Genomic DNA, 25,466 nt, shown 5'->3' on the forward strand with positions numbered 1-25,466 from the left:
CTAGTGTATAGTGTTGTTGCTGTAATCTGTATAACTACTGTGTACAATGGACATTGGAACTGGGGTTGAAATTCGTTTTATCGCTCGGATAAATCATGTATACGGCTTACTTCCCTTCACCATCTGTAGTAGTCAGTGTATATACGTACACTTTATTACTTTAGCTTGATGTTGATTCCATGAGTAATGAGAAATGTAGCTGGCAGCCAGGATTGTTCATTTAAATGTCTAATTCGCCGCGTGTTTTAGCCGACTTTTAATTCTTTGTTTCTCTTCCTGGCTTGGTAATCGTTACTCCTTTACAGCTCCTTGTTTACAGCTCCTTGTTTACAGCTCCTTGTTTACAGCTCCTTGTTTACAGCTCCTTCTTTACAGCTCCTTCTTTACAGCTCCTTGTTTACAGCTCCTTGTTTACAGCTCCTTGTTTATAGCTCCTTGTTTACAGCTCCTTCTTTACAGCTCCTTCTTTACAGCTCCTTGTTTACAGCTCCTTGTTTACAGCTCCTTGTTTACAGCTCCTTTTTTACAGCTCCTTGTTTACAGCTCCTTGTTTACAGCTCCTTCTTTACAGCTCCTTCTTTACAGCTCCTTGTTTACAGCTCCTTGTTTACAGCTCCTTGTTTACAGCTCCTTTTTTACAGCTCCTTGTTTACAGCTCCTTGTTTACAGCTCCTTAGAATCACCCCAGAATACCACGCCCGTACATTTTATTATAAACAGGCCGTTTATACAGACTCCTCAAATTATTGTGGTATTTCACAATACCCTAACACCTGGTAACTTTGACTGTTACATTAACAGCTCCATTGTCATGTTACAGGGCTGGGGCTATGTTTTTACTGCTACGAGCTGATCTGTTACAAACTGCATTGTTTATTAACAAAACTCAGGAAACTTCTACAAATTGTAGTGTTCAGAGAAATTCTATTTATAGAATTTCTTTGAATTCGACTAATGTTAGAAGTTTCCTGAATTTTGTTTTCTTCCTGATAGTTCGACAGTCAATTCTCAGCATATCGTTATTATTTAAATTGTAGTCCTTATCGATTCTTTTGTTACGAACCTTCTGCATGTTGTTCTCTACAATTTGTTGCTTCAAATCACCGCTTAGTAGCTGACGGTAAATCCATCACAGATTCTATATAAACACCTACACAGAAATTCTAAAGCGTATTATCTCCATTCTTTAAATATTTTTATTTGTTTGCATATTTTGGCTCGACAAATATGACTTCACCGATATTATTATAGTAATTTATTTCTTTTAGCTAAGCTGTTCGTTACAAACTCGCTCCTTCTGATTTCTGAAGACACTTCCTTCCGCCAACTGTAGTGACTTTTCTCTCACCTCAAGTCTAACGGAACCTACAAAGCCTTTCTACTAAATATTGTTCATCCTGCCCACCAAAACAGAAATATAGACTCCATATCAGCGGATCTTCTTTCTCCCTAAAACAGTTCATTCACAAACAATAAACCCGTCCTCAAACGAAACATCTGACCTCAAAAAGGCTCATTTCACGGTTAAAACATTGCTCTGCGAACCCCGCACATGATGAGTGGAGGGAGGTCGGACTGGGAATGTTCCCCTTACCATATCCCAGCTGCACAGTCTGACGACATTGACTGGGGCCTTCTCAAAAAGGCGCTCTTCCAGGGCATAGGTAAGCAGAGGTGGGATTATGGCAGGAGAAGGGTAGACATGGTCTAAGTTAATTATTAAACATCCTCTAATTAGCGTCTCGTAGATATATTCGGAGTTGTCGATGTATCGGTGTGGTCGAAACGTTCCCTGATGTTCCCCTCCACAATCGTTGAAAGGATAATATTTTCAGATAACAACGACGATAGCCTGTTCTCACAGATGAGTTTGGGGGAGTTGGCAGGGATTCAAGTCTCGGACATGGAGTCATCTTACGATGTGAGTGGACTAATCTTCATACTTTTAGTCTGTTTTGGATATTTTATTGAAGATGTAAATAATGATACAGATATCATTCGGGCGGGGTTATTTTGTAAATGCTCGATACAGATACAACACCGTGATATATGTTGGCTCGATGATTGATTCCGCTCGAATGATTATTTGAAAATACATGCTTCGAGTCGAGAGCAATTACTCAAATTTACAGAATTACATAGATCACGTCCAGAATAATGCTTTGCGAGTGAAAATAATGAATATAAATAGTGACAACCTCACTCCCTCAGAACTTCTCTCTAAACCAAAGCAACAAGTTCTGGTGGCAGTTAAAATGCTCGATGAGGGCACACTTTGACAGTGTCAGGCAGCTTACCTTTAGTCCTGATAGACCCCTACTCTTCACTGCTTCTGATGATTGTACTCTTAGGATGTGGGACGTAGAGGCTCTCAACCTCTACAAAAAGTAATTCTTCTTTATAATTCAGCTTCTTTAATTTTAAAATTTCTATGAAGTCATACAAACAGATCTAGATGGATTAAATTTCACATGATTAATTATTCTATATTGGACCGAAAATATGCATAAATTGCTATTTGAGGACAATGCGGGCATTTGCATTCCTCTCTTATCTTTTCCGTAACCGATATAGCATACTTATTCTGGTCTTATCTTTGTGGTCATGGATTTATCCCCTCTCAGAGGAGGCCCGGATGTTGAGCCACTCTACACGTTCCGAGGGCACAGCGCACCGGTACTCTGCTGCTCTTGTGCAAACTCCGAGAACGAGATCCTCCTATTCTCGGGAAGTGCCGACTCGACTGTTAGGTACTGGAGACTTCCTGCCGGAGCGGATATCAACATCTACGATCCTTACGGTACGTATTGGATGCTCGTTTACTTCTTGTTACCATAGTCGGTAATTTGAGTGAACAAAATTTTGTGTTTGTGTCAACGGCAACTCGATACTTCACTCTCAGCTTTCATTTTCAGGTTTTTTAACCGTAGTTCACTCAACCTTTTAAATCCATGTCAAATATTGTGTGTAACATCGGTCCCAACCCTAATTATCCGTTACCAATTTAAATTTGTAGGCAAATCAACCACGAGACGGCACCAATCAACCATTTCATCCTCATCAAATTCAATTAGCTCTGAGGAATGTGAGGATAGTGAGAGTCAACATGAATCAGATACAGAAAAAGAGAGTAATTCGGATAACTCAGAGAAGGGAATTAGTTCATTAGACTCTAGTAATAACATGATGCGATCGCTATCACTCTCATCTGTTGTACTTGTAGATAATGTTCTTGAAGAAGTCAATAAAACTGATCTGGAGTCAAATGAAATAGATTCTAATGATCAGCCTCAATCAGAAGATTCATCACAATCAATCATCATCTTGTCCCCAAATCACTCTGTCAGAAGATTGTATCTGTATCCACTTGCTCAAGGTTCGTCACTGGTAGGAGGGTCTCTTTTTCACCACACTGTTTATACACGAACATACATCTTGGTTCTTTTTAACATTCTTCATATTCAGATTTTATCTTCCTCTATGTTCAGTTTACTGTACCCTGATCCACTGTTGATATTATAAATCCCTTCAGGCAGCCTCTCAAACAAAACCAATTATTTGTTATAATTAAGGTCCGTGTAACTTAGATAATATCCCAGATGGATTGGTAGAAGAAGGAGAGTTGAGAGGACACGAGGAGGCAGTGTGGGGGATCACATCACACCCAACATCCCTACAAACGGTATCATGTGGTGCTGACGGGATCACATGTGTCTGGGACATCAGTCTCCCCAATCCTCTGGTAACCACCTTCACGTCCGAGGACGGTGCTCCTGCTACCTGTGTCGACTATGTCAGGTGAGCACACGACATCACGATGTCATAACACTGCATTACTTCAAAACTGTAATAAGGATTTTGTGATTTATCTGGATGTATTTTGCGAGATTTGCCTTCAAAAAAGCCCTATTCAGGGCTAAAGGATTAACCTAATATGGCGTCCCCAGGTCGGACCCGGAAAGCTCTATGATCGCGGTGGGATACGTATCGTCAGTGATAATCATATATAACATTCCTGAAACCCGGATATTATCTACCTTGACCTGCGAGCCCGGGGCTACAAATGAAAGTGTGAACAGTCTGGCTAGTCACCCTTCAAATGGGACGGTCATTGCGGGGTACAGCGACAAGGAGATCCGCATATTTGACGTTAACAGTGGTGGGTACCTTACCTTTTTAATCCTTAAATTCATCATAAATATATATCAAAGATATATGATTATACATGTGTAACCCTTATTTAGCCAGTTACTTGACTACTAAGAGTTGCTAGTAAATCATATTTCCAACCACATTTACCACCAAGGCTAATTTATAATCCCACCACGGAGTTTTAACATGTCACGTGATCAGGCGAGTTGCTGCATCACATGACGACACACATCGAGGCGGTGACATCTGTAACGATCGACCCCAGTGGGGTGTACCTAGCGACCGTGGGACACGACTGTTCGCTGAGAATATGGAACATTGAGGATAAGTCCTGTACTCAGGAGATGACCGCTCATCAGGTCAGTAGCAACTAGATATTGTTGGATATGTTTACGCTTCGTACATAAGGATTTTACGTTTGAGTTTTGCCAAACCTCGATTTTCAGAAAGTTGTATTATATTTTAGTGATTTTAACAAAGAACTTTCCCTTTACAGAAAAAGTTCGATGAAGCCATCCTGACTGTAGCGTTCCATCCTTCCCAAACCTTCATAGCCACGGGTGGCTCGGACTCTACGATAAAACTCTACCAATGATTCTCAACACTTGCTCTACTAAGCATCGCGTGATTAGTCACGTCAGAGTAGATGACGTCACGTGAGATAATTTGATGACGTCACGTGGCAGTGATGACGTCACGTTATAGAGAAGTCGAGACAAGATGCGCGCAGCAGCTCACTTCAGCTCGGGACACATTTGCGCGTTGTTGCAACCGAGCCCAAAGCTAGGAGCGTAGTTACAATTGTTGGTGTGGTCGAATCACGGGGACATAACTAGTTGTGTGAGTGTGTGTGATGAATTGATATATACAAACTCTGCGTCATGGTCGTGGTCTTACTCCCTGAAATTACGCAAGGAGACATTTAGTTGATAGATATATAATAGTGATAATTAAGTCACGTGTGTCCGCACGTGCTGTTATATTATAGTTTACTTATTGCCGGTAATAAGGTCTGTGATATTTTGTGGACCCGGGCCCGCTTTTGGAACCATGATACATATTAAATCCATTTGGATCAGTTTGAACTTTGTTTGAAGTTCGGCTCTCAAAAAGTACCATTTACTCTGCGCCATGAGTGACGGTGTGCTTTAGAATTACTAGTACATACATATTACATATTGTCCGTTAATATTTGACCGATAGTGTGATCTTTAAAATGTGATGAAGGTAGAACTAGATATTGTGAGCCCCCTGAATTTTTATGTACCCTATTCTATTTAGTTACTGTCACTCATTTGATAGGTATGAGATCGTCGAACTGTGTTTTGCGATAATTTTAAAGTGGCACCGGCGAAGATGCCCAAATTTGAGTCAGTTTATTGGATTTTCGCTAATTTTGTCTTGTGATCGCCCTTTATCTCAAATCAATTACTTAATCAAGAATTATTTCGTACAAATATTAAGTGATTTAAATCTATCTAGCACACGTGGGGATCAAGCTAAGCAATTGAGAGGGTAGGCACCAAATTTGTTTACAGACTTGGGTGAAATATTTTAGTTTATAAATAAGTGTGCTATAACTGCATTTTTGAGGTTAAAAAGTTTTCTAATCACTTTAAACTTAGTGTACCCAGTAGTAATGTTTTTGATATTCTGTATCGCACTCGTTATAGTGACAAACCACCTAATTGATGCGATGTATTTGGTCAGCTCAGTAGTGTGATATTCCATAAAATTATATATGGTTAGTGTTTTTTTTTTCAATTTTAGTAAAAACGATAACGTTAACTCGTCTACCGATTTACCGAGCGTATGACGCTCAGATGGGATTTCTGATTATTGCAGATGAAAATAATCTCAACTTATTGAAGTTTTAGCTTAAACTTAAACTTAGTAAAGCTGAGAGTAAAACTAGGAAAAGGGCCCTTAAGACTTATATGATAAGTTCATTTTCCTTTTTGCTTTTTTATGTTTTATAAGACGTCTTTTTAGAAGTAATAGGACTTTTTAAAAGCCTCCCAAGTCTACAGCGTACCCGCACTAAATCGGACGCAAATTCATCAAGAGTAATAATTAACATAATAACCATTTGGTCCTCTCAACTTTTCGAAACTTAATTATGTAATTTTAGTCAAATACTGCTAAAATGTTTGAATTGGGTACCTTGAGATTAGCATCTAATTATATGCGCTAATATGCTCCTGATATATTACCCTTAGTTACCATGACGTTAGTGTACATTTGTAACATACAATTTACAATTTAAATTCAGCGTGTTTTACTTTTTGACACCACTTAAAGTGGAATTGACAGTATTGCTTATATAATTTATCAGTTATTTAGAATATATATTCGCATGTATCCACACTATATTTACATTACACGTTCAACGTGATATCATCATCAGTGCAGTGTGTACAACACCAACTACCCGATCAATTGCCAATCTGCGAAACATTTAATCATTATTATTACTTCGAGATGGCCATGCCTACTCTCATGCTGTCTATAGGTGATGATTAACTCTGAAAAACTAGGGACAACTGGGGAATGATCCCAGAATCTCGACATTTCGCGTATCTTGCTCTACCAATTGAGCTACCGACCCTGATTCTCAGAGCGAAATCACCACTCATATACAGCACAATCAGGGTCAGTAGCTCAATTGGTAGAGCAAGATACGCGAAATGTCGAGATTCTGGGATCATTCCCCAGTTGTCCCTAGTTTTTCAGAGTTAATCATCACCTATAGACAGCATGAGAGTAGGCATGACCATCTCGAAGTAATAATAATGCTTATATAATGTGAAGATTATACTTGGTCAGATGGGGCTTAATATTATGATGGGATATAAATCAAATTGCAACCAAATATTTGCGATACACCTCGTCTGTCGTCAGCTAGCTAGCGCAGGTAGCGCTAACTATCGCAAAACATCGGTTTCAAATATATACGATATACCTCGTAAGCTAGCGCTATAGCTCGTCAGCTAGCGTTATATATTTAATAATTAATACGTCGCTATATATGATAATGAAATAATACGTCGTCAACGTTTGATGAAATCTTTTTTTAAAGCCTATCGCATAATTTAATTCAAGAAGCGGAGTTCAGATCGAAATGACTTTATAGTTCGATCAGTTTGATGGGCACTTAACCATTAATATTATATAAATATTGTCATGTAATGTCATAACTTGTCGTCTTGTCAGCAAAACATTTTAATTGATATAATGCCAGGAAACCTTACTGCAGCTGGGCCGGGCCTATACTATCTCCGAAAGTAAAAGAAATAGAGACTTACTGGGCGGCGCTCAGCCTGTCATTCCGCCGCGCTGAATCTCTATGTTTATGAACATAATAGCGCTTGTATCACGTTGTGACCCATACTGTCGTTTCACTATAGTAGAGTTTTTGTAGCGCGATGCACTACTGGGTCGCGCCGCGCATCAAATAATTCTTCTCGCATCAAATAATTATTCTCTTCGGTAGATCGGCGCGAGATGCACCACTTCTGTGCCTCACCGAGCTGCGAAGGATTGACATCGTGAATAAAGTAGAATTTCTACGATACAGGAGGAGCCGCGCACTCGTGCGTGGCGGGTCATACAACGTATGACAAAATAGCGCGCCGGGGCCGGGGCCCCAGGTAAGTTTTTTGCTTGGAGGGCTTCGACGCGCCGCGCAAACTAGCATTCTTGTTGATTCACGATGTCAATCCTTCGCAGCTCGGTGAAGCACAGTGGTGCATCTCGCCGATCTACCGAAAAGAATTATTTGATGCGCGGCGCGACCCAGTAGTGCATATCGCGCTACAAGCATTCTTGCTTCGCATCGAACCCATCGTCAATCAAGTTTTTTGCAACATTTTCGCCTCGTAAAAGGGGGCGCCAAATCCAAAATCGTCGTTTGAATGTGGGACAATTTGTGATTTGGAAAAACTTAACTACAAACTACGGTACTAGCAAAACTGGGCGTTTTGTTATAGAAACACACTTTTTTAAAGATTTTACCGGCGTATCCTCTAAAATCATTTAATCTGTTCAATTTTAGGGAGGGGCGCCAAAAGGGGTGGGGGCGCTTTTTCAGCGTGGGCAGTGGGGCCGTGGGGGATTGTAGGTTTACAACCAACCAGGACGCGCGCCGAGTTAGAACAGATATTTTACGAGTATCACCCGTTGATTTGAAACTTTTACAAAATAGCAAATATACAAATGTACAGCAAATCGAACAAACATATAAAATGGGCCGAAATGTATAAATGCTATAAAGCGTGGGTCAGTGAAACAAGTTCAGAGGACAACTTTTAAAACACAAGGTTTATGGCCGCCCAAAGTCTCAATAACGTCACCTCCACCTAGTAATAAAATTATGAAATATGAAGTGTGAAACAAATTATGAAATATGAAGTGTGAAACAATCAAGAAATAGCTCGTATATAAATTATAAAATTGTCTCTCAAATACAGATAACGTCCGAAAACTATTAAGATACACAATACTCATTCAAATACTGATCAGTGTCCGAGAGACATGAACTGCTAGTGCTTCACGGTGGTTTCTTATCACGGCTACAGACTTTCCCGTACCGGATATAGTGGTCGAGATGAGTCTGTTCAACCCTCTTCTTCTTCAGGTCGGTAACCAGATGTTTCCTCGTTGCTCGTTCTTCGCTAGATCTATCTGGACAGATCCATACACTTTTGTGGGTCTCAACTAGCCTCAGTCTTCCTGTTTTCGTCAGAATCTGTTGAACCGCTGTAGAGCTTGGGACAGTGATCTTTACTGGTCGGATAGTCGTACTACCTGGCCTCTTCCTGCCGACTCTAGTCGCTTCGAAGTGAGGTTTCTCCCCAATCTCCTCCAGAACTGCGGTTACTAGCGCTGGAAGCTGTTCTCCCTCTTCTTCTTTCAACCCAAACACGATCAGGTTCTTGCTCCTGTCCTCCTCTGCAGCCACACTCTTCATCACCTTCTTCAGGATGTTACTGTTGCAGACCGTACCACTTGCACTGTTCTGTTGTACAGTTGCACTGTAGCTCTTAATCCCTGACTCCACCGTTGTTTGCACTGTCTTTTTAACCGACGTCTTAAACAACTCTAGTTCTTTGTCCTTCTGCACAAAAGTTAATGGGGGGAAGGCGCCAACTTGGCGCCAACTTGGAGGACTTCGACGCGCCGCGCAAACTAGCATTCTTGCTTCGCATCGAGATCGTTGCTCTGCTTCGCAAAGCAACGATCTGGAAGGGTTGACATCGTCAATCAAGGAGCCAACATGAACAGGCAACGTTACCAGTTACGCGTGCACTGCCCCTAAGGGGGAAATTTGGGACAATTTAAATATTGAGTTATGATCGCGAAAAGTCACATTTTGGGCCAAATGAAAGTTTGCAATTTTAACTTTGCAAATTCATATCCTCTGATTAGCTGAATATTGTGTCACGTGAAGCTGGGATGCGTTGCACGCGTGCAGTAAACTTAAGCATTAAACGCGCTCGAGTATGAGCTCGGCGCTCGCCGCTCGCTGTGATGTGTGAAGACGCGATTACCTTTAGTAGTAGTGCATAGTAACACGCCCAGCCAGTAAGGACAAAGTTTGCTGGGCCGGTGGAACTGGATTTATATGAATTAAACAAGAATTAAACAGGAATTAAACATGAAATGACCTTGTAGCGCGATGCACTACTGGGTCGCGCCGCGCATCAAATAATGCTTCTCGGTAGATCGGCGAGATGCACCACTGTGCCTCACCGAGCTGCGAAGGATTGACATCGTGAATCAAGAAATGACCACTAGGAGAACACTAATTTTAAATTTAACGAACTCGTCTTGGTAATTCAACAATTCATTAACAATAAAGACGATCAGAACCCTAACACCTAAAAATCGAGAGAAAGCTATAAAAACAAAATTTTAAAAATTATAATTTTATAATCGCGTTACAATTTCACGAAAGAGAAGAAAACAAATCGAATATAATAATTTAAATATAACGAGTAAAAAAGAAAGGAGGCTGTGCTTAATGTGTTCAAGGAAAGCCGATCTCCAGTGTAGCGACCTTTTTAATTTCTTTTATATCCTCAGATCGTGACTGCTAGATCGAAGTTTAGCAATGTTAGCTTTTTAACCCTGTATGGGAGCTGTAAGTTACGGTTCTTTACCAAACTCAGCTATATCATGTGAGAAGTAATTGAATGTTGATTAAATATTAAATATTTATTTTCAGGGTTTCCGCGCGGTATTTGGTGGGCCGTTTACAGTTTAGTGACTTTGAGCACAGTCGGATTCGGTAACAATATCGCTCCTACTATAAATCGCTCGCCCAAATTTTAAGAAAATTCTTGTGAAAAGGCCCTTTGGGTGTAAAATTGATCTGAATCGGTGTATTTTGGACGCTGATTCCGAATCACTCCACATGACGTAGGGTAAAAATGCTTCCACGGAGAGTTATGGGCAAAAAACCGTTGTGGTCACGTGACAGGCTAGTAAAACATGAATTCGATTATTTAGGGCTCGGGTTAGGGTTAGGGTTGTGGTAAGGGTTCTGGTTAGCTTCGGGGTTATGGTTAGGGTTAGGGTTGGGATTAGGGTTTATGTAAAACCGTTTTGTACGGCTGCAAAACCATAAAAACCAAAGTCACCGCGTGAAATTTTTGGGCGAGCGAATTAGTAAGAGCCTGCATGATATTATAGTACCTGTAAGACTAAGTATGTTGAATTACTTATTTGTGATAATTTATTACTACGTTAAAAAACCTTTAAAAATACTTATATTAATGCAAATATTCTTTGCTGTTACTATATAACTAGCTATAAAACTGCAAGTAGCTGAATATGGAATAAAAATCACACAATCTATCGTGATGAATTATTGTCATACGTTGTATGACCCGCCTAGAGGACCTTAGCGTGAATAATTATGTCCGTGAAAATAATGTCTGTGGCATTAAGGTCCGTGAATAATAAAGTCCGGTAATTATTTCGATTAATTTTTGTGTGTGTGTCCCTACATATGCGTAGATGTCTGTAGCCGATTACTATATGAGTATATTATCTTATTAGTATACTAGGACAAATATAATCACTCCTCAGCCACATTCACTCTGTATTCAATTTCATAACAGTAAGTTAACTAAGTACTTAAGTTATTACACCATGATTACTATGATTCTAGATTGCAAAGCCATTTTCCGTGGTCGCATATTATAATACGGAATTATCAAAAATGTTCTACTCTAAAAATTACAACAATGCGACTCATAAATAATTATCCTTTCCTTGTCATACTGCATACGTTGTATGACCCGCCGCGCACGAAGTGCGCGGCTCCCCCTGTATCGTCAGGACGATAAAGGACCATAGTGAAACGACCGTGGGGGTCGCAACGTGATACAATCCTTTCCAGATATAACAAAAAGATTTATCATCGATTGATTTAACAATTCACAGACTAGTTGGCTGATTGCTTAATTAATTATAATAATAAAACCAAATGATTATGTTTTACCGTCGTATAAATCTCCGTCAGGGTACGTCATTATTCCCCGGCCCTGTCTCTTGAAGTCCACTATCTCTCCATAATATTTAACTCCTCCTGTAATGGGTAACTAGTTAAGAGGTAACTAAGAGGTAACTAAGAGGTAACTAAGAGGTAACTAAGAAGTAACTACCTTACAAGACATTTTTGTGGCGGACCAATGTGCGACGACCGAAATTTTGGCGGTCCGAAAATATGGCGAAATTGAACAAAAACCGTCACATTTCGGACGTCACAGAAAATAAGGGTATTTTTCATCATTTTGTTTTCTGACACAAAGGAAATTCAAAATTTTCTAAAAATCGGTAAAATCATGTTGAAACAAAATGAAACTTATAAATCGATTTCTTCATCTTCCTCTAAGGGGTCCGGCTCGAATCTTTCAGTTTCACTTATTGAGTTTGGTCTTAAATTGTTTATCTTGACTTACCTAGTCTATAAGACGTTTATGTTAGCACATAAATGTAATTTATTGTAAATTTAAAACGTATAACTTGACATTAAATTCATCATGGAATATTGTGTTTATTTGTCCCACCATCATATCACTAACTTTTCAAGAACAAAATGAATCGATGAAGCCACAATTATTGGAATAAGCTAAAAATAATGCGACGGATTCTATTACGACGACCGAAATTTTGGCGGTCCGAAAACATGGCGAAATTTCGGGAAAACCGTCGCATTTCGTACGTTATAAAAATGTCTTGTAAGGTAAGAGGTAACTAAGAGGTAACTAAGATGTAACTAAGAGGTAACTAAGAGGTAACTAAGAGGTAACTAAGATGTAACTAAGAGGTAACTAAGAGGTAACTAAGAGGTAACTAAGAGGAAACTAAGAGGTAACTAAGAGGTACGGTAACTAAGAGGTACGGTAACTAAGAGGTACGGTAACTAAGAGGTAACTAAGAGGTAACTAAGAGGTAAATAAGAGGTAACTAAGAGGTAACGAAGAGGTAACTAAGAGGTAACTTAGTGGTAACTTAGAAGTAACTTAGAAGTAACGAACAGATATCTAACAGGTGACGGATATCTAACAGGCAACTGACAGATATCTAACCGGTAACTCACATTAGAACTTATGGTACACTGAATGGCAGCAAACAAAATATTATGTAAAAACAAATTTGGTATTTATCTTGGTATTTATTGATATTTATCCTTACATATTGTCTCAATTTCAGCAGAATAGTGTCTAAGTTACCTTTGTACTCGTATTTACAAGGTGGAAGGAGATGGTGAGGTAGTGTTCGTATTGAATCTCCAATCACACTCGGATCCATGGAACTTGTCATCTTTTGGTTTCACTTTTGGTTTTAATTTTGGTTTCACTTTTGATTTCTCTTTCTTGGTAACTCTCTATCTTTCTCTTCAGTTTCTCGTCACGGTCTGAAATTATCAGTTGTTTCTATTTCTCTCTTGAATTGTTGTTAAAATCACATCAGCTAGAAATTGAAACTTAGCTAGTAAATTTAAACTTTGCTAGGGGAAGAGACAATAATTGTAAAATTTGACTTAAATTGCCATAATACTCAATATATTTTATGAGTTAAAGAACAAAGCAAATTTTAATTGTCTTCTCAGACTGTCGAAAAAAATTTGATTATAAAGTCTAGATACAGAGACAGAATTATTTTTACGCTACATAATATACTTTAAAGTGTCAGTGGACAGGTTTAATGTTTATTTGTGTCCAAAGCACATGATTTCTCCTAAACAAATGTACAAGCACGGATAAATAAATACAAAGATATAACAATAGACAGTTTTTGGGAGTTCCAAATAGTTTCTGATTATTCTGATTTGCGACAAATGATATTGCACTGTTAGGATAAACGACGTTTCAAAGTAACAACTTCTTATTCATGCTGACAAAATTGGTAAATATGTGAGAAAACTGTCTCATAAAATTTATTAATCAAAAATGGCTAAACGACAACAAATTGTTCAAATACTCGACTAAAATTAGAATCAAAATCTATATATAATATACACCACTACTCGATCTGCTATTCAATAAACTTAAGATATAACAGTACTACCTAAAAAGTAATACCTAAATATTTCGTGTACAGTAACAAGATGGCTGATAAATACAATTAATATAACTAAAAAATATTCTCAGATTCAGGTTTTGTTTGCAGAATTGAATAATATCATTTTTAAAAACGTAACTACGTGGCAGGTTCACTTTATTATCAAAAAAACACATGCGGAAAATTATTTAATTTAAGTTATCGTTCTTTAAGGTCATAGCTCCATGCTCGTAAAACTTATTAAAAATGCTGAAAAAACCTTAGACAAAAGCTATAAAAGCAAAAAAAAACAATATCAAAAATTAATTATTTTCAAATCTGGAACTACTAAAAGTTAGCTAACGGGAAATTTAATAGTTAAGTTATGATGGCTACCAGCTATCTAACATTCACTCAATTCAGTTCAACTACAGTTTAATCATCTTATTATTCCGCACATTATTTTGACATCTATACAGAAAAATGTTTGTTTTATCTTCTCCTATCGAGCTTAACATATTTTCAGTCTTTTATTTGTTTTATAGAAGATAAAATCAGAAGATCTTATTATCAAGGTAATCCATCCATTTCTTCTGATAGCATGATCTCGAATGAAAGTGTATGAGCGTACATCTGCATCAGTCATATTTATTCCCATTTCCATTTGAACCTAAGCGTTTTTCTTTTAAAAAATTAGCTTTGTCAATTCTCAGCATGTTAAGCTCGGATCCCATGATCTCGTTTCTCAGCGTCATCTGAAATTTATAAGGTTAAAAATTAATTTTTTCAACCAAGCTTAATTCCATTTTGCGCATTACTCAACTTATAAGCTAAAAGTTTCATCCAGAAAAAAAAAATGTGAAAAGGCATAAGAAACGGTACCTTCTCATTCATGATCCTGAGAAGCCAAACAACAATACTCAGTATAAAGACAACTGGAACCACTGATACAACGACCATAATTTTTCACCAGCTCTCCAATATCCATCTTAAAGTTGCATTTTATATCCTCAAACTACACAATTTAAACTTAGGCATATATAGTGTAGACTTTCTGTCACAACAAGACTGTAACCCATAGTAACAAAAACAAACAGAACCCCTAACGTCTGCTAACAATTTTCTTCTGATCCTCATATGAGCCCTGTCTCTAAAAACTCAACTGAACTAGCGTTTTGGTGTGTGCACGCACATTCCCTGCCCCGTTAGTTACCTGTCCCTTCAAAATCAAACTAACAGTCAAGGACAAAAAGTCATACACCAAATGAGCATTATATTTTTATAAATTGTTTTACATCTCTTTATTCTGAAAAATGTGCTAAAAATTAAATTTCTTGTTTCATTGAAATTTCTTGTTTCATTGAGTGAGGATGACATGGACAATCTCCCTTGCTTGTGTGTTCCAGCCTTCTGACATTTCCCCCCACGTGTCCCACATATATTGTCGAATCTGAGATAAAATATTCGGTTATTTTGGGAAATTTTATAAGTTATTTTGCTTATTACTTTATTAGTATCAATTATTTTGAAAATTTTATAAATTATTTTGTTTCAATAACAGGCTTGGTGGTTATTATAATTGGTGTATAGTTTAATGGTGGTACGTTAAAGAAGCTCCGCCATATTACTTTATTGGTTCTGGTATTGGTCATGATGTGATGAGGGAAAAGCTCAACATGACTCCGAAAACACAAAGAAATAAAACTCATATAAAGAGTCAACCGGAAGGTTAGGAAAGTTTCACACGTGAACTTTTTATCTGACGAGGGCGAAAGTAAATTGACCACAGCTATACTTAATAAACCATATCATTTAGAATTTAGTATTATTGACTTATTTTTGTTTTTTACGTTTTGAGTACGTCTTGCTGTCTCATGGCCTCATTGGGGACGTACATCGAAAATAGATATTGACCTGGGCACTGGGCAGTATCTTAACTTTTTACACGTACGCCGGTACGCGTTTTCAAATGGTGCCAGGTGTTCGTGGTTAAAGATTAGCCAGTTAAACTTAAACTAGCTAGTAAAACTATGACTACTCTTCTTCCATAGATAATGGATATAGACTCAAGACTTAACAGACTTGCCTATAACCAATGGTTGCTGCATCATGAACTTACTGACTAGCGTCAAATTATCGTTATTAGAACTTTATCAGCTTTAGAAATTATAGTTTAATAGATTGTGATGCCAATGACATGTTTTAAGTTTAAGATAACATGTTGTTTAAAGCTCTTCGTGAATTGAGTTTAAAAGGTTTTGAATGCAGTCAGTTTAGAATATATCACATCATTCGCTTCAAAGGATTGAAGGAAAAAATGAACGTCGGACACCGAAATGATTGATAAATTTGTTTGTAGGTGCATTATTGACAGCCTCTATAATATTAACAGTTAGTTGGAACCAGCTCATCAGCATACCAACAACTTGCATTTGTTTTAGGGCAGTTCTGAATGCTGGCACCTTAGAATTCTATTAACGTAATAAGGCCACCACTAGTAAATGTATTAAGATCATTTTGAGCTGAATCCCTTTACTATTACTTTGATATATTCAAACACGTAGTGCAAAAATGAAGGTTTTTTTCGGAGTTTTGATCGTTCTGGTAGTCCTTACTTTGGCTGAAGGAGGAAATCGGAAAGCAGTTAGAGCAGCAAGGAAATGTAAAAAGATGAACAAAACGTTTGAAGGATGTTTGGAAAAGGGCTACAAGTCTATCTGTGACGAATCTGATGATGACAATGGTGAGTTTAAAGCCTGTTATAAGAGATAGATTAACCAACAAAATTCCTCCGTTTTAAATATATATTCGTTGTATCATTGTATTAGAATTTTTCAGTAGTATATAAATCAAGAGGCTTGCATATAATGAACATATTGACACGGGTGCAGAGTTGAGTCTGTACGGAACCTAGTAGTTCCAGATCCTTGTTTAACTTGCCGTACAGCAAGGTCATCCACTACTTTAGCCCGGCGAGGCACATAACTCCCTCTACAACTCCATATCAACATGCTTCATATATACTAGCCAAGTTCACAAGATATGTCCTTGTGTTTGAGAAGAGCTCGTTAGAACTGCTTCCTTTCCCTTCAGTATCCCACAGTCTCTCGAGTTTCGTAACTGCCAGAGAACTCTCATTAACAATTACTAGACAATTACTTCTATATGATAGAATTTCCTAATTTTGATTTCCTAATTTTTTATTATACAATATTCATATTATTATTATTATAATAATAAGGCTTATATTTCAGAGGAAGAGGAAGTTGTTGTAAATCATTGTCCTACTGATTTTCCCAACGTCTACTACAACGGACAGTACTGTTGTAAATCCAACATGGAGAAGTTCTACGAGCCTCAGGGTGCCCAATGTGACGGCAGTGTGATTCAGAGAGACAGTATGTGTTGCGCAGGTGACCAGTACACGTCGTGCCCCGGTGGAAACTGTGAAAGCAACCCAGCACCCACACCAGGTGAGTTGGTCGTATAATTAGTATAATTAGTATAATTAGTTTATAAGCTTCAAATCTTGATGTTCTTTAATACGTCCGGAGAGAGGGATGCAAGTTGACTTAGTAGACCTCAAGAAAAAGGGCATTTTAAGAGAAGCACCGTGTCTAGTTGCTAGGTGCTTCTTTAAGAGAAGCACCGTATCTAGTTACTAGGTGCTTCTTTAAGAGAAGCACCGTATCTAGTTGCTAGGTGCTTCTTTAAGAGAAGCACCTAACAACTAGATACTATGCTCACAAATACTGAAATGTTCGGTTCAACCCAGTACATTGGTTTTCAAGTACTTTTTTAAAAGCTTATGTAAGATATCTCTGAGAATGGGTACAAAGTTATGATCAGGTGTAAGAATAATGATGAATCAAAGTAAGTTAAAAATGTTTCCTAGAAATATTTCCTACGTTTATTTCCCAAGATTACATATCTATTTATGTATTTAATAAACAGCTTATATTTCAGATATACCTCAATGTCCTGCTTCGCATCCTAACGTGTACTACAACGGCCAGCACTGCTGTGCCTCGAACGTGGAGAAGGTCTACGCTCCTCAGGGTGCCCAATGTGACGGAGGTGTGATTGGTAGAGACAGTATGTGCTGTGAAGGGGACCAGCACACACCCTGCCCCAGTGGGAACTGTGCAAGCTACCAACCATCTAGGAGTAAGCGAGGTAGGTGATCTTTCATTTGGTGTAGATTAAAGATTGGTTTTTAAGCTTCAGATCTTGATTGATCTGCTGGGTGTGGATGAAATGCTGTTTAATATATAGCTGTCACTTAAGGAACTATCTGATACTGACGTTGAATTTTTATCATGTAGAATCAGAACCTGAGGAAGCACAACTAAGTAAGAAAGAGTCGAGGAAGTGCGCAAGAGTCGAGAAAAATCTTATGAAGAAATGTGACTACGAGTGTTAAATCTGAGGAGATGACCACGTGATGCCCATATAAGGAGATGACCACGTGATGCCCATATAAGGAGATGACCACAAAGTTTATTTTTAAAATTAGTTTATTGTTTTAGATAATTCACCATGTTGTGGTAATTGTTATAGAATATTGATATTTAAAATGTGTTTTCATTGAACCATATTATATTATGTTTGTGGTATTAGAATTTTTGCAACCATTTCCAATCGTATCAAGCCTTCAAATTATTATAATTTAAAATTTGAAATTTTAATTCAGTTAACTTGTAACAATGTTATCAGCAATTTTCTGTTTTACTTTGAAATACTTACGAATTTCTCTGTGCTTAATTTAACTAAGTGCGCGACTATAATTCTCCAGACTTAGTGATAGTGAGTGCGACGTTATAGATTACAAGTTTAATAATTTATAGTCTCTCATTCCTCAGTTTAAGTTCCAAAGTTCTTTATATTTATATTTATAAACAGATCATTTAATCCAGTGGAATGTAACTTGAGGTATATACGAAGTACACGTCCCGGCTTGAAACTTTGAAAACGGTCAAGTTTGGAGTTTCCATAATAATTGAAGTTCATGATTGGTCAATTTAATCTTCACGTGAACTTATTTTTATATAAATCTTTTCAAAAAATACATAAATGCTTCTTAATAAACCCAGATATAAAAGGAGATTTTAATTCCAATGCTCATTTGTTTGAGTCACAAAAAGAATGAGAAATCAAGTTGAAACATATCCAACACATGATAAGAATTAAGTGATTTAACAATTTAACATTTGAAACCAAAATCTCATAACAGCTCATGCAATAGTTTTTGTGATATATCAACGATGATAATAAGCAAGGAAAGAAGCAATAAACTTTTCGAAATAACTTAAATATATCCGTATCATTGGTAGTCAATCGACATGCATTTTTTCAGTCCAACAACTCAGTAACCCAAGTCGTTAACAGCTCATATTACGACTAATGAGTCCTCCATTTGCCCGGGGTCCCAGACCCCAGGTCAGTGTCCACCATTCTGTGTCTTCAACCAGCAGTAGTTATCACTCCTCCTCAGAGTAAAAGATCTGCAGTCAGCAGCATCAAAACAGCTCTGGTTACAGTCCTCGTAGCTGGCAGATCTGAAGTTCCTCAGGTCGGCTTCCCAAAAGTCAAAGTTATCCCTGGCACAATCTCTGGAAGCAGGGTTAAACTCAGGAGAACAATCAATGTTCATGCTAACAACAGCTCCGTTAGGGTTTGGTCCACTCTGCCCTCCTCTCTTCCTCTTCAGCCAGCAGTAATTGTCTGACTTCCTGAGGGTGAAGGACTGGCAATCCTGTCCCATCCTGCATGCTCGAGCGCACTCATCCAGATCACTTCCTGAGTTGAAGTTCCTCAGATCAGCCCCCCAGAAATCCTTGTTGTCCCTTGCACAGCTCAGGTCTAACTGTGACGTGTCACACTCCATATTCCTGCTGATCAGACCTCCATTTGGGGAGGGTCCAGTCTCTCCACCAAGTTTCGTCTTTAACCAACAATGGTTATCAGATTTTCTCAAGGTAATGGACTTACAGTCAGCAGCATCACTGCAAGCGGTGGCGCACGACTCGTAACTATCAGAGTCAAAGTTCCGGAGATCAGCCCCCCAAAAGTCGTATCCATCCAGAGCACATGACTTGTCGGAGGCTTGGAGACCTTGTGATGGAGCACAGTCAATGTTCATGCTGATAAGGGCACCATTAGGATTAGGTCCACTCTGTCCTCCTCTCTTTCTCTTCAGCCAGCAGTTATTGTCTGATTTTCTAAGAGTGAAGGATTGACAATCCTCGGTGTCACGGCAGTGTCTTGCACAGTCGTCAAAGCTTTGTGAGTTGAAATTCCTCAGATCTGCTCCCCAGAAATCGTAGTTTTCTCTTTTGCAGCTGCTATCCAGGTCAGAAAGATCACATTTCATGTTCATGCTCGTTAAAGCAGCGTTGATAACTGGTCCAGTGTCACCACTGTTCTTATTCTTCAGCCAGCAGTTGTTGTCTGAATTCCTAACAGTGATAGATTTGCATCCCACTTCTTGGCTACATGCTGTGGCACAATCCTCAAAGCTAGCGGCCCGAAAGTTTCTTATGTCAGCGCCCCAGAAGTCAAATCCAGCTCTTTTGCAGTCAAGGTTGTACGGAAGTTCTGGTACTGGCGGTTCCGTGGGCTCTGGTTTAGGCTCCGTGGGCTCTGGTTTTGGCTCCGTAGGCTCTGGTTTCGTGCATTCGTAATCACATTTCTTTAGTTTCTTTCCGAACTTAGCGCACTTCTTCGAGTCCTTCTTGCTCAATTCGCCATCTCCAGAGGCACATCCATCGGACTTGTACCCATTCTTCAGACATCCTTCAAACTTCTTGATGTTCTTTTTACAACTTTTCTCTGCCTTAGCTGCTTTGCGGGCTGCTTTGCGGGCTGCTGGATCCAGCTTTCCTTTCTTACCTCCTTCAGCCAAAGTGATGAATACCAGAACGATCACAACTACGAAAAACACTTTCATCTTTTATTTGAGAGTGTCAAACATATAGTAAATTTGTAGAGCTAAAAGTGATGTTAAAAAGGTTAATGATAGTGTTATTAAAAAACAGCTAAAGTGCCTGCATACAAAGCTGTACTTAAATAAATTCAAATCGTTGGTAAGTGGCAAACTGATGAGTTGGTGTGTGGCAAACTGATGAGTTGGTCACAACATACGGTTGATAAACCTAGTAGGGGGTGCACCATAAAAAATAAACTTGCTCGGATTTTAAAATTTTTTGTACCATTGTCTTCTAGAGACTGTGAGAATTTTCACAATACCAAATTTGTCATACCTTTTTGGAAAGATCAGTGAGTTTCGCCTAGGTGCCATATTTGATGGTGCGCGGCTTTTGGAGCAAAATTAGCTGTAAAAGTCGCGTTATTTGACCAAATTTGACCAAATTCGTTGATTTTTGTCGTATTATTTGGATATATCTTCAGTTCCTTGAATGAGATCATTCTGAAAATTGGCGACGACCTTTCAATAGGGCTTTCACAACTGTCCGAAAAATTTGGTGGATATCGGAGTTGATATAGTGATCAAAATGGGGCAAAATACGCTGCTTTTAGCTGTAACATAATGTCTGATGGTTGGATATGCTTTAAACTTTTCGGACACCTTCCTTGTAAGTCTATGAGTAAGCTCACCAATTTTTGTTGCAATCGGAAATCGGGAAGGATACTTAATATCTATTTGTTTGAAGAAAATTGTGCTGGCCGAAATTAGCGCTAAAAAACCATCCTACAGTCGGCACGCGCGGCTCACTGTCGATGGCGCACTACCTAATTACCTAGGCTTAGTACCATTCCTTATTTATTTTCATTGACAAAGTAAACGTAACGCTAAATGCTGCTAACTGCTAAGTCGCATGTTATCATCAAAGCATAACATTTGCCAGCTAAACACTGGTAGTATTTCATTTTTTCATGTTTCAGAGCTCAACAGATAACTGTCCAACAGAGGTCGAATTCACAAAAATAATTACTGGGCTGCGCTCAGCCTGTCATTCCGCCTAATCTCTATTTTATTGTTGTTTAACAACATTAAAGCCTGGGGTCCTCAGGTAAAAAAATAACTAAAACCATTGAAGCATTGATTTAAAGCAACCGCCGCTCTTCAAGAACAAAAGAAAATTGCAATTATTTAGGCCAAAATAATGCCGGATGTAAAATTGAAAATGTTACTGGTTTAAATTTCTTCGAAGTAGCGCGCGCCGTTTTTTTGTAGGTTTACAACCTACCAGGACGCGCGCCGAGTTGGACTCGTCGACGGTCCTGAATATTAATATTTTACCCGTTTATAGTATCACCCGTTATATTAAGCCGGGCTGGTCCATGCATTATCAATGAACAAGTAAAATCTATAAAAAATGGTCAAAATGTAGGTTTTTTTCGCGCGCAGTTCATTTATTTAGGTTTACAACCTACCAGGACGCGCGCCGAGTTGGACTCGTCGACGGTCCAATATATGGAACAGATATTTTACGAGTATCACCCTTTTAAGTTCATTTTAATTGCAACTTAGTTGATTCACGATGTCAATCCTTCGCATCTCGCCGATCTGGTTGCGAGAAGCATTATTTGATGCGCGCGCGACCCAGTAGTGCATCGCGCTACAACAACTTAGGTGCTATATTTTAGAAACTTTTGTACGTGTATCATTTAATATAAATAACTAATCTAAATGTATTAAATATTTGTATCACGCGGTGACCCCCACTTGCACTGTCGCTTCATTATAGTCTTCGACGATACAGGGGGAGTTAATTGACGATGTCAATTCATGGCAGCTCGGCGCGGCACAGTAGCGCATCTCGCCGTGAGAAGCCTTATTGAGTGCGCGGCGCGGCACAGTAACGCATCGCGCTACAACAGGGGGAGCCGCGCACTTCGTGTGCGGCGGGTCATACAACGTATGACAATTAAATATAATTCTGGCCAAAAAACTATTTAAAAATGTAACCAATATGTTGGGTGCGCCGCGCATATTTTCGACAATTTAAAATCGAGCGCTCAAGCAGATACTGTCATATGTCATATTTTCAGAAGATTACCTTGGTAGTTTTTTATTGTTATTGTAGCGTTTCAGAATTCTTTTAACGTCTATTTGATTATCATTTTGATGTGTAATTTGATTATTAACTATGTTTTCTTGTATTCTCATTTATGTGGAGCACTAATTCATATTAATTCCCGTCGTTTTTATTAACTTATTACAACACTACAAATCTATTATATGTCAAAGAAGAAACGGACCTGGGAGTAGTTGTAACGTCCAATTTCTCTTGGGATCATCAATGATCAAATTGAGGCTCTACTGAACGAGGCTAGGTCTATTATACTGCCGTTTTCTCAGAAAAGGCAGTAAGTCCATATTTGCCATTTCGAGATATTGCGACTTTTGCGTTTATGGTTTTTTCTCCGCTTACTTTTTGCGTAAGATCGAAAGTAAACACGTTGAGTTATCAATAATTAGTCAAATTTTAATTTGTCAAAAAAATTAAAGCTTTGAGCCGTCCATAAGCTTAGATATAACCATTTTTATGCCAAATAATCGAGCTTATTTTTCATACTGGATGGACTTACTGCCTTTTCTGAGAAAACTTGGACTTACTTCCTTTTCTGAGAAAAATCTCTGTTCAATATTTTTCTGAGAAGGAAGTAAGTCCAAGCTTTTTACTAAATTTTTGAGGTTTGGATCTATGTATTTTGGATTATATTGTAAAATATAAACAATTAGGTAAATCTAAATTGCTCCATATCATATAATAAATGTTTTTGAATAATAGTATGCCCTTATTTAGGCAAACTCGCCAATTTTGAAAGATTTCAGTGCATTAAATGATATCTTATCAATATTTTGATGAAAATGAACTTGATCTAAAAGATATACCTAAACTAAACATTCTCTGCGATTATAACAGCTCAATAACTGCTCCAATGTTTATGTTTTGCGACTAAAATACATCCGGCGTTTTTGAAAATCGGCCACCAAATTTTTTTTGAGGCCTAAATGAAAATTTTGATCACTTCAGTAAAGTTGTAATGTAATTATACATCGATTCTGAAAATTTCAAGCGAAAATATCAATCGGCAGTAAAGTTATGTTCTTTTTGGGAAATCGCTTACTAAAATTCCGCTTTTAGCATACTTTTATAGGAAGTAAGTCCAGCTACTTCTTCCTATCACAGATAATTTATCTCAGAAAAGGCAGTAAGTCCACGGAATTACTTCCTTATCACAGAAGATTTTCAAGATTTTCTCAGAAAAGGCAGTAAGTCCGGACTTACGTCCTTCTCTCAGAAAATAATTGGCCAAAACCGAACATAATGTTTCTCAACTGGGACTTAATTCCTTAGAAATTGCATGCAACAATGTTTCTATACATTAATATGTAGCTCATGTTGTAGAGAATTTTCTACTGAAAATTTTGATACCAATTTTGTCATATTTCGAAAAATTGGACTTACTGCCTTTTCTGAGAAAACGGCAGTATATATACTGAGGCCAAAAAACTGCCTTAAAAGCAAGTTTCTTTTTCCGAACCGTCCAATTATTTTGATGCATGCAAAGCTGCTCAAAATTGTACAAGTTTTTAAGACATTCGATACCAAAAACTTCAGTTTTCAACATGAAAAACAGTTTTTCAGCAGAACCAGGTCTAAAATTGTAGGTTACTAGCAAGTTCTCAACTTTCTGGAGATAATTTTAATTACGCTTGATGTTTATGATATCCAATATCCGTACTACTATTTTAATTATTTATGACTATTTATCTTATTTACCGAATGAATGACTCTATAATAACGATTCAGCAAGTGACATTTTTTTCCCTCTACAAGGGGAGAAGCTTTCCGTTTCAGCAATGACAACCAAAAGGCACAATCTTGGAGTTATCTTGTTTACTTGATTTGGCTGCTCAAACATGTCACTTAACTGTAGTGCCATGTCTTCTGCTAGCTTGCTAGAACGAGTTCTACGCAAGGTAGTTGAGAACACTGATCGATAAAAATATCGCTCAGTAACTCATATACCCCCAATGCACTGGATGCTTTAGCAATGGATAATTCTCCTGTTGAACTTATTTCAACAAGGAGCAATTTTGATACCAAAGTTTGAAACTTTAGGCCTACAGTAACATTTTGTTACCAGTCCTTATCTATTATTCAAGTACTTTTCTGGGATGTTTAGATTATACACTGCTGAATATAAGTTTTGTCTTATTAGTGGTGTTATTAAATTTCAATTTATTATTATTAATGTAATCTATAATAACATTTGTGTTCTGTAACTTCAATTTCATTTTTAGAATGTCAGACAACTTTACTGGCGGGAAACTAAAATTCAAGGGTGTTAAAGATGGAAAAGTTAAAAAGAAAAAGAAGAGGAAGCTTAATGAAGATGCCATCAAATTAGAAATAAAGACTGAATCAGAAGAAAACGGTACCAGCACACCTACTTCTGACATTGTCAGTAAACCCAGAAGTTCAAAGACCAAGGCTGAAATTGCATTCTTGAAAACACAACAAAAGCGAGAGGGTGAGAAGATATTGAATAAAGCTCAGACATCCCACAAGGAAAGAGTTGAACAGTTCAATGAACATCTAGACAATCTAATTGAGCATTTTGATATCCCAAAGGTCAGTTGGACTAAGTGAATCCACGAAAGTTCAAAATCGTCAGTCAGATTAAGAGTAAAGATCATGAACTTGTTTGTCAAAGTCGTTATTTTGGAGTTATTTCTAAACATTGTGGCCTTCTTTTGCTTCGTAAAATAAAGATATAAGATAAAT

The 25,466-nt window shown here is 38.0% G+C and overlaps 4 protein-coding genes and 1 long non-coding RNA gene across 6 annotated transcripts in view; 4 read left to right on the forward strand and 1 right to left on the reverse strand.

Annotated features, from left to right (window-relative positions):
• LOC134818414 (striatin-4-like) overlaps nt 1-6,419 on the forward strand; it is a 31,155-nt gene extending 24,736 nt beyond the window's left edge. The window contains exons 10-17 of one of the 2 annotated variants that reach the window (XM_063827951.1): nt 1,836-1,921; nt 2,212-2,387; nt 2,625-2,800; nt 3,017-3,376; nt 3,600-3,798; nt 3,948-4,159; nt 4,354-4,511; nt 4,649-6,419. In XM_063827951.1, coding sequence (XP_063684021.1) covers nt 1,836-1,921; nt 2,212-2,387; nt 2,625-2,800; nt 3,017-3,376; nt 3,600-3,798; nt 3,948-4,159; nt 4,354-4,511; nt 4,649-4,747 — 1,466 coding nt within the window. In that variant the 3' untranslated portion in view covers nt 4,748-6,419. The remainder of the gene's footprint in view (nt 1-1,835; nt 1,922-2,211; nt 2,388-2,624; nt 2,801-3,016; nt 3,377-3,599; nt 3,799-3,947; nt 4,160-4,353; nt 4,512-4,648) is intronic. The other variant, XM_063827952.1, reaches the window with a different exon arrangement.
• Nucleotides 1-25,466, forward strand: part of LOC134818419 (kynurenine 3-monooxygenase-like) — a 927,626-nt gene that overhangs the window by 861,261 nt on the left and 40,899 nt on the right. The window lies entirely within an intron of this gene.
• Nucleotides 13,753-14,649, reverse strand: LOC134818611 (uncharacterized). The gene is made up of 2 exons (XR_010160682.1): nt 14,587-14,649; nt 13,753-14,459 (listed from the first exon to the last, which is right to left on the reverse strand). It is a non-coding gene; the product is annotated as an uncharacterized LOC134818611 (long non-coding RNA).
• Nucleotides 16,176-18,449, forward strand: LOC134818522 (uncharacterized). Its single transcript, XM_063828135.1, has 4 exons — nt 16,176-16,447; nt 16,959-17,177; nt 17,671-17,880; nt 18,030-18,449. Exons 1-4 carry the CDS (start codon nt 16,276-16,278, stop codon nt 18,125-18,127), a joined length of 699 nt encoding a protein of 232 aa, XP_063684205.1. The 5' UTR covers nt 16,176-16,275; the 3' UTR covers nt 18,128-18,449.
• On the forward strand, nt 24,984-25,331 carry LOC134818751 (protein FAM32A-like). The gene has a single exon (XM_063828396.1). It carries the CDS (start codon nt 24,984-24,986, stop codon nt 25,329-25,331), a length of 348 nt encoding a protein of 115 aa, XP_063684466.1.

Source organism: Bolinopsis microptera, chromosome 7 (assembly GCF_026151205.1).
Source record: "Bolinopsis microptera isolate Bmic1 chromosome 7, MBARI_Bmic_1.0, whole genome shotgun sequence".
Classification (NCBI taxonomy): Eukaryota; Metazoa; Ctenophora; class Tentaculata; order Lobata; family Bolinopsidae; genus Bolinopsis; species Bolinopsis microptera.

Excerpts from the sequence above, each read along its gene's own strand:
- LOC134818522 (XM_063828135.1), top strand. The coding sequence starts at position 16,276 with ATGAAGGTTTTTTTCGGAGTTTTGATCGTTCTGGTAGTCCTTACTTTG. Across the intron at positions 17,178-17,670 it reads CAACCCAGCACCCACACCAG|ATATACCTCAATGTCCTGCT; the intron begins GTGAGTTGGTCG and ends CTTATATTTCAG. Across the intron at positions 17,881-18,029 it reads ACCATCTAGGAGTAAGCGAG|AATCAGAACCTGAGGAAGCA; the intron begins GTAGGTGATCTT and ends TTTATCATGTAG.
- LOC134818751 (XM_063828396.1), top strand. The coding sequence starts at position 24,984 with ATGTCAGACAACTTTACTGGCGGGAAACTAAAATTCAAGGGTGTTAAA.